At 42.8% G+C, this 8,781-nt stretch overlaps 1 protein-coding gene across 2 annotated transcripts; it reads right to left on the reverse strand.

The window, feature by feature from the left end:
- Positions 1–594: 594 nt before the first annotated feature.
- Positions 595–8,549, reverse strand: exd2 (exonuclease 3'-5' domain containing 2). 2 transcript variants are annotated; one of them, XM_084382262.1, is made up of 10 exons: positions 8,459–8,549; positions 7,336–7,406; positions 6,796–7,226; positions 6,412–6,668; positions 6,202–6,328; positions 5,244–5,554; positions 4,925–5,031; positions 3,653–3,788; positions 3,011–3,379; positions 595–1,960 (listed from the first exon to the last, which is right to left on the reverse strand). In XM_084382262.1, the coding sequence occupies exons 3-10, from the start codon at positions 7,183–7,185 to the stop codon at positions 1,744–1,746; spliced, it is 1,914 nt and encodes a 637-aa protein (XP_084238388.1). In that variant the 5' UTR covers positions 7,186–7,226; positions 7,336–7,406; positions 8,459–8,549; the 3' UTR covers positions 595–1,743. The 2 variants fall into 2 exon arrangements, with proteins under 2 accessions (XP_084238388.1, XP_084238387.1); XM_084382261.1 differs by having other exon boundaries at positions 6,781–7,226.
- Positions 8,550–8,781: the final 232 nt, after the last annotated feature.

The raw sequence follows: 8,781 nt of genomic DNA on the forward strand, positions 1-8,781 counted from the left end.
TTGAAATAACCTTCACAACCTTTTTTATAGGCTACGTAAAAAAAAAAATATATATATATATATATATATATATATATATATCTATCAGAACAGCTCTAACCTGGAGCTCTGCTAAATCCTGGGTCAGCAACAGGGGTCCTTCATTGTAGGTAGGTCATAATTACCGTACAACACATTTGAAATTTCTGACATTCAGAGCCAATTAACACAATCATTCTCTGAAAATAAAAAAAGACCAATATACATTGTTTTTAGTGGTAATTTCTTTTATTTCTAAAACATTTCCAGGAACTGATTTCTGCTTTACTTCTGCTGATCATGCCGTTCTATTTTCCAATTAGTTTCTGTCCAACTTCTGCAGGTCAGAAAATGTCTTAACAATCTATGTTTTTTACCAATTTCTATCACTTCAGCAGATCAGTCAGTTTTATTTTTTTATAGTTAGCCACCAGAAATTACAAATGAATGAAAAATGTTGAATATCCCCTCATTATTTCGCCACTTAACAGGTAATTGTGAAAGAGATAAGCAGATTAATCGATAATGAATCACGTGTTGCAGCCTTTGTGTTCACCAACAAAGCGTCACAGAAGGTTAATACAAACATGACTTTTATTTTTGTATCATTCACAATTTAGGAAAACAGCTTCAGGGCTTACATTCAGGAAAATACAGATAAAGACAAAGCAGCTGTGTTGTAAATAAATCCGTCACACTCAAAAAGAGAAATCTGCCTTGCAAAGGAAAGGGTTTAGTTTTAGGGTAATATTCAAAATCACATTGGAGTTGGCACCTTTTTCTTTACTGTGCAGGTTGGATTCTGTGAATCGACGTCGTGGTGAAACTGAAATGCGGTCATCATGTCCAGATGCTGCGCCTCCAGTTAGATTCAGGGATTAAGAGGCACATTAAAACATGAGCCATGGGAAGTGTCCCAAACATCTGGAGCATCAGCAGCAGGACACAAACATCAGGAGTTTAAATGATCAACTAAAGCAGCCAACTTTACTGCGGTTACGCTTCGACTCCCCCTGCAAACGGAACGCATTCAGGCACCTCGAGACCAAAAATCTGATTTCAAGATGCTTCTGGGAAACGTATACATCATCTACTGACTTAAAACAGACAATAGAGTGAAAACAAAAGCAGGGTGGAGCTCCAAATAATTTAAGGTCATAATAAAATGACCCTCTCTCTGCAAAGCAAGTCGTTCGTTCTCAGACTGATGGAGGTAAAAGCTGCTAACCTGCAGGGGGGAGCGGGGGCATTAGTTAATTTTATAAGGGGATATTAAGAGCAGGCTGGAGCTTTTACTAAAATATGTTCTTAAATTCCAATATTTTTACCATTTTCATAAATAATTAGACTTCTTCATGATTTAAAAAAGTGGCCATATGCAATCTGATCCACCGTGGCGTTGTGGAGTTAGTGTTCTTCAGATTCAGTGCTGATATCTTCATCACAAGTAGAGTCTCTGCTCGAGTTCATTTAGCTCATTCAGGTCCAGGTGGCGATCCAGCAGCAGCTCACTGGCACTCGGCGTGTGAAACACCGTCCATCAGAGATCGAGTGCATTTGCTCACACACTCATCACGACCTCACCGAGTGCCGCAGCCGCCACATGCTGGTAACATTTCCGTGCCTTGCTGGTAGATAAGCTCGTTCATTTTCTCACTAAAAAAAGCAATTTGGCTTGTAAAATTAACAGATTGGAGAAAACTGGTCCGTAGCTGCGTGTGGTCCTCAGTTGAGCTTGATGGGCAGGTCCTCTCCGTATTTACGGAGGAACTTGCTGTGGTTGTGGTCGACGGACCAGAGAGGAGGGAGGTGACGAGGGTGCATGGTGGTGAGGAAGTGCTGCCTCCAGCGACGCTCCAGGTCCATCAGGCCCTGCAGGCCCTGCTCGGCGTGGGCTCGCACCACCTTCAGACCGTGAGGGATGTACGCCTCATTAAAGATCCTGCAGAGGAGAGAGGAGAGGAGCAGTCAGAGGGAGACGGCAGAGTCTGTACAATGTAATCACTGCCTGTATAAACACTTCATGCAGCGCGATGATTACAGGTTGACTGATGAACTAGGTGGGCCAGTATTAGATTATCATAAGCTGTGTATTTTTTCCATTCTGATTAGAGATTCTGACTTCACTGTTTACATGAATGCTAAATAAGGTAATAAATAAGATTCCCCAAAGAATTTCACAGGAATTTTTGATGGACAAAGTATTTCCACCCACTGTGAAATGTCTAATCTGTCCAACAGAAGAACAACACTTCTTTCCCTACTTTAAATTCACTTCAGTCATTTGCTCTGCCTGTTATGGAATTTTTAAGATGGACACACGTGTTTCTTTCGAGGATTTCTGTGTTTCTGGTTCAAGGGATTCAGACTTTGTTCATCTCTTCCAACACTTGTTTGAACAGCTCATGCTTGAGGTGGTTTAGAAGTGTCGCCATTAAATAGTTTGTCCACCAGAGGTTTTTTTTTTTTACTTTTTTCTTACTCTACATTTGTTGGTCTCTTTAATGTCTAAATGAAAGTAAATCCTAAGAGCTGTGTTTTGTGCATTTATGTAACAAAAATGTTTTATAGTATTGGCCAACAGCTGTCAGTTTTTAATTCAACTCTCAAAATACCAACACAAAACACCACCAAACACCACTTGCAGCCAACAGAAACTTGCAGTAAAGTTTTGGCTTCATTTAAAAATTTTTTTTTACTTTATGAAGATATTGCTCTGACCAGCTGAAAATGTCGCTCAAGAGGACCCTTTTCACAGCGGACATTTTGACTTGCAGGAAAAACACAACACATATTTTTTCTTAATAGGAGGACAACTCTTGCAGTTAAATTCAGCCACACAAGAGTCACAGGTAAAACTGCATTCCCAGTTTTATCTCCTCTAAACTGTTTGGTTGAGGTTTAGGCGAAGAAAACCTTTTCAAACCCGGTGGAACTAAATAACCACACTGATTTAAATTAAACTCAAATTTATTTGGTTTTATAAACTCACCTCGTCTCCAAACTGGCAGCCTGCTGCAGTGCGTCCTCCGTCAGCTCCTGCTCTTCGTTCACGCTGAGGAAGCTCTTGATCAAAGTCTGCAGCTCCTCTCGTCGCTGATCCGGCAGTCCTTCCCCGGCGGTGAGCAGGGCCCGAGCCGCCGAGCGTACCCGCCGTCGGTCCGAGTCCTCCAGCAGGCGGACTCCTTCCTCGCAGCCCTGAGGGGCGGAGAACTCTTCAGCCAGCTGTTGCTTCAGGAAGCTGTCGTGCACGTTAGAAGCGGCGTGGCAGCTGGTGCAGAGCAGCAGGATGTCGTGGGAGTTGTGGTCCTTCATCTCGGTGGGAAAATGCCGTCTGTACTCATGTGGCACAATGTTTTTCCTGTGGGAAGGAGGAAAATGTGAATTAATCTGTCACTCCTTAATTAAATATTCACCTTTCATAAAACATGACGTATAACATTTTGTGATGCATTCCATTTTCTGAGTCAATTATCAAGCACAATAAAATAAAAGGTGAAAGCTTCTGAAGTGTGAGGATTTGCGGCTTTTCTCTGCCTTATATCCCTCGAAATCTTTGCATTTGGACAAAAAAATTAAACAGACAGCTTTTTAAAAAATAACACTAAATTACAGATGAATTTAAATGTCAAACCTGATGTAGGAATCCGCTTTGCCACAGACCACACACAGATTCTCCTTCGCCGTGAGATAATAGTCCTGTTGGGAGTCGGGACGTCCCGACGGCTCAAACAGCAGCCTCACGACAAAAGGATCTTCACTCTGGAGAACTGGGGCAGAAACAGAGATAATGTTGATTATATACTGAGAGATAGAAATGCAGAAATCATGACATGTAAGCCAAAGTTGAGGGCAACACCCCATCTCCACCAGACACATTTGAGCTGCTTTTCTGAGTTTTAAATTTCATTAAAAACAGTGAAGCAGCTTGTGCTTCATGCAAGATCGACCCCCAAGTGTCCTAAGTCTATTTTCTTCCCACTTAATTGGGTAACTGCACTGACTGACACTTCAAAATGCCTTCAGAGCACAGCAGTACTAAAAATGTGACTCAGGATTGGGCTGCCAACGTGCTGCTTTCACTTTGAGGCTGTTGTAGACAAGGTGTTAACAGGAGCCTGCAGATAATAACAGTCTTATGTCCTCAGATCGTGACAATGAATTGACAGTAAAGTTAAACCAACAACATGCAACTTTCTCATATTGTGTGTACTTGCTCAAGTGTTGTTTGCCTGAGGCAGGCATGTTGACGGTTTGAGAGAGACTTTGAGAGTCAAACCAGTTCTCAGTGGGTGAACTGAGCAGCCACAGAGATAAAATAAAAACCTATAAAAGAAGGAAGGGTCACTACGTCACTGCATCTTGCTTTGGTACCAGACTGAGGTGTCAGCTGTATTGAAGTCAACAGGAGATGCAAGGAGAAAAACACTACAAGCCAACATATCTACATATAGGATAATAGGATAATGCCTCCACAAAGATAAAAGGACACACTTCAGGGAAAAGTTGCATGATGTAGCCTAAACCTGCAGTACGGAACTTTTGTCTCCCCCTTCTGGCAATGCGAGCAATTAAACAAACACTGTCGACATGCTCCACATAGACTCCACCATACTCCTAGTTGCTGTAGCTTTAAAAACACATTGTTTTTATTGCGCAGCGTGGGAAAGTTGCCAAAGATTGAAGATGTAAAAACTCTGATAGAGAGATCTGGGGGTGAGACTCAACAATCAGCTATCTATCTCCAGGAAGTTACATTTGGTAACTTGCTAGCTACTACCACAGTTTGACAAGGGCTTGAATGTAACAGATGTCATTAATATGTAAAAGTACCGTACAGCAGGTTTAAAGAAGAAACATGTAAGACATTTTGTTAGTAATGTTCACATGGAGTTATCCTGTGTACCTCCTATTCCTTTATCTAGGTACCATTTGGCTTTCTTCTTGTCGCAGGTACACAGAGGCTGGTTATCTGGAGCATGGAGGAAGCAGTTATCATAGAGAGGACTCTTCCTGTAAGAGACAAAGAAAGAACAAAACTTAATACATTCGCTGAAACATTTATGAAACAATATCCACAAACTGAAAAAAGACGAGAGTAAAATCGGCATCTAGCATTTTATTTTTGTCCATTCTGCAGCCTTCTGCGGAGTTGCAACTCTTTAGAAACAACAAATAAATGCCAGTTCATTTTAGCTGTTTTTTTTTGTGTAGCCCATCCTCACCTGGCAGAATAGCCCACACCAAGCGGTTTCCTCTTGTTATTCTTTCGAGGGTCTGGGACTTGCTGATCTCCAGACTCCGGGCTTTCATAAGTGGGCGGTTTCCGCGTCCTCCGCCTCCTCTCTCCATCAGCGGCTTTGTCCTCTCCGTCTCCTCGGCCTCTGAAGGGCACGTCCACCAGGCCCTGGCAGCGGGAGGCCAACTCAGAGTAAGAGCTCCCGCTGGATAAAACGGGACCGGCTTCAGAGTTGAGGCTGAGGAGGTGGAGGAAGAGAGCGATGGACACTTGGGCATCTCTGGCAGCGTAAGTCATCTGGGAGGAAGAAACGACAAACATTTAGAGGAAAACAGTATCAAGTAGTGAGGTGGGTGGAGCCCCCGTTTCCAGGAAATATCCCCTAATCAGAAATTCCGATTAAAAGTCCACAACTCAACAAAATACATAAGAGTCGTGTCGTTTTTGTCATTGCAAATGAGAAGAAAACGCAACATAATTAAATTTTTATAGTCAATTTAAAAAGACAGACTGTATTTTCGGTTTTCTCAGCACTGTAATTTTTAGTATCCACTCGTCGTTAGCAGCTTATGTAGCAGAATTTTAAGCTCTGTGATTGAATGATTCTTGCCAAAATGCATCTTCACTTCTCACCATACAGTACGTGTTTATGCTCACAAGATAGTAACCTTTGTCTTCGTATGAAAGAACAAAATATTTTCTTATGCTGATGATTCAACCAGAAGCGTTTCATGTCAATTTAAGCTGTGAAGTACTCCAACTGTCAGTCACCAAATGTTGTCAATTGGGAAAATGAAATTGATTTCTAGAACAGAGGACACCCAAAATAGCTCCTCACACTCCTCAACTCTATCATCTTAAAGTGCTGATTTATTCACTGAGGAGAGCTGAAAAATGTGAAATATGAAAAATGTGAAGAGCGCTGAAATGCAATAAATCATCACCTGCTCCAGGGTCAGTTCATCTGCCTCCCAGTCACTGCAGCGCAGCTCCAGAGATTTATCTAGAGATACATTCAACAGATCTGCTGCCAGAGACTTCAGACTCAGGCCGTTATTCACTGTAGTTAGCCTGAAAATGGAGACAGAATTCAAAAGGATCATTTGCAATTTACAAACAACATGGCACATTAAAAAGCAAGAAACAGACTTTACCTTTGTCTTAAGGCAAGGTAGCGCAGGTCAACTGTACATGTCATCGACAGACCGTAGTCACGCGTCAGACGCTTTCCGTCTTCATAGCAACCGACGCCGACTTTCAAGACGTGAGGGTCTCGGAGGACTTCCATTAAGCTGAGAGGGAATGTCTGCAGGCCGCTGCGAAACGCCTGCAGCCTCACCAGGACACACAGACCTGAATATGTGGCCATCTGTAAAAGAGAGACCGCAGAGGCTCTGCCTTTCACAGAAACCTGCGACGGGAAACGGCAGCCAGGTCAGAAAAAACAGGAGCAGTATGAAAATGTTAGGGGAAATGTTATTTTTCCTCTTGGTATATAAAAACATGAGGAAGGTATTTCTTACGGCGGTGACCTTTACCCATTCACAGTCAAGCCCCAGCACAGGTAGGACAGACAGCTCCTTCTGCATCAGCGGCCACAGCTGCAGCCACTCCTCCTCAGAGCTCACCATCACTGGTTTCACCCCAAGCAGCTGTTCAGAAGACAGTATCTGCAGGGGCGGCAGTTGTGAGGTCTGACACTCCACAGCCTTCAACTCTTTCTCCTGGAATGGCGTTTGGGTGAGCTGATACTGGGCGGCTGGAAACTCCTTTTCCACAGGACACGGAGCTTCCGCAGGATCAGCCGCCTTCTGAATGGAAGGCAGCTTCCTCCTTTTCGTTCGGTAAACTCGCCATATGAGCAGCCCTCCTAAGGTGGCCCCTAATACTGTTGTTATGACAGCAGTTAAAGGCCCTCGATGAGACATGTTGGCTTGTAGTGATCTTCAGTTGGCTGAAAAGTGCAAACCTAGAGCGGAAAAAAACAAAAACAAACCACAAGCCCAGTTGGTCTACAGTGTTCTGATCTGCACGTCCTAAACAGAACTTTTGTTATGAAAAGGTGAGTGATGTTTCACCTTTCCTGTGTCAGTGGGGTCCCATGTAAACCTGGCTCTGTTTCTGTGATCTGTGCAGGCACTGCATCTCTCTGGAGCAAAAAAAAAGCAACACAACAGGCCCCCCATAAATAAACAAACAGTAAATGTAATGCATTATCTGTGTTTGATATTATCCAATCAAGAAACATGTTAACCGTTACAAAAAAATGTGCATGGATTGCATTTCGACAAATTCTGATAGGTGCAATCTGTGACCCGTCAGATTCTGTGACCCTGATAAAGACAGACAGGTGAGGTGTCCATGCTGTGCAGATGGACATCCCTATACACAATAGTTCCTACTATCACAGCTATTAAAATATGTGATCCTGTCTGTGCCCTGTGATCAAATTAGTTTTTCTCTTTAACTTACAACTATCAAAATGTTTTAGCCTTTACACTGTAAATACTACAGAGGCACCATGTTTGGCAACAGCTAACAAAGTATGTAATAACGTATGACTAAAAAACAGCTTGCAGTGGCAAGACAGGCATTGATTAGAGAGGTCAAATCATTTAATAGGTCACTGGACTTTGTGTAACACGGGTCAAGTTGTGTCACGTTAGCTACTCCTATAGCTCACTTACTAATGGTCGTTTCACCAACGCTATTAACCTCATTCCAAGAACAGGATGGACAGCAATGCTTTTTCAACTGAACACTTGTCTGTTACGTGACTAAGTTGTAGGGTTTACACGAGTTCATATGCAGCACCGAGCTCTGGTGTGTGCTGTCATTTGACAGCTGAAGTGAACGCAAGGCTATCAGTTAGCCAACAACTAGCGTTAGCAGTACAACTTCTGCTAACCACCAGATGTGGCACAACAGCGTCAAAAACTACTCTTTTCTCCTGAAATGAGAACCTATGTCACAGGTATCATTGGCGGGCATGAGTTTCTGTTTTATTCTAGTTAGATTTGCTCATTAAAGCGAAGTTTAACCAGCGTTTGCCTGGCTAGCCGCTACAGCTAGCCGGTTTACTTGCTAACTTGTCACCTCTGCGGCTTCTACAGACCGGCTACCCGCCGCTAAATGTAATACATCCATGCATAACAACAGAGTACAACTTCCATGTACTAATACGTGAAGTTTGAGTCTTACCTTTACGTTTTAACACAACCCAACGCCAGTTTAACACACATGTACACTTGCTTTACTTTGCTGAACTGAACCATGTCTTCCGGCCTGTATTTATAATGGCGCTGCTGCACCGAGGCGCAGATCTCCAGGCAGCGCCACCTGTCGGTGGGAGGGAATTACAACAGGGAAGACCAATGCAACAGAGTCACTGCTGCATCCACACAGGAAACTATCTGGTCAACAACATTGTTTATATAATCTAATCTGTCTGAATATAGTCTGATATAAGTATAATTATATTATATTATATATAATTGCACCCTACATGCTTTGGTGATGTTTAT

This window comes from Pagrus pagrus (assembly GCF_965226575.1).
Source record: "Pagrus pagrus genome assembly, chromosome: 18".
In the NCBI taxonomy this organism is placed as follows: domain Eukaryota; kingdom Metazoa; phylum Chordata; class Actinopteri; order Spariformes; family Sparidae; genus Pagrus; species Pagrus pagrus.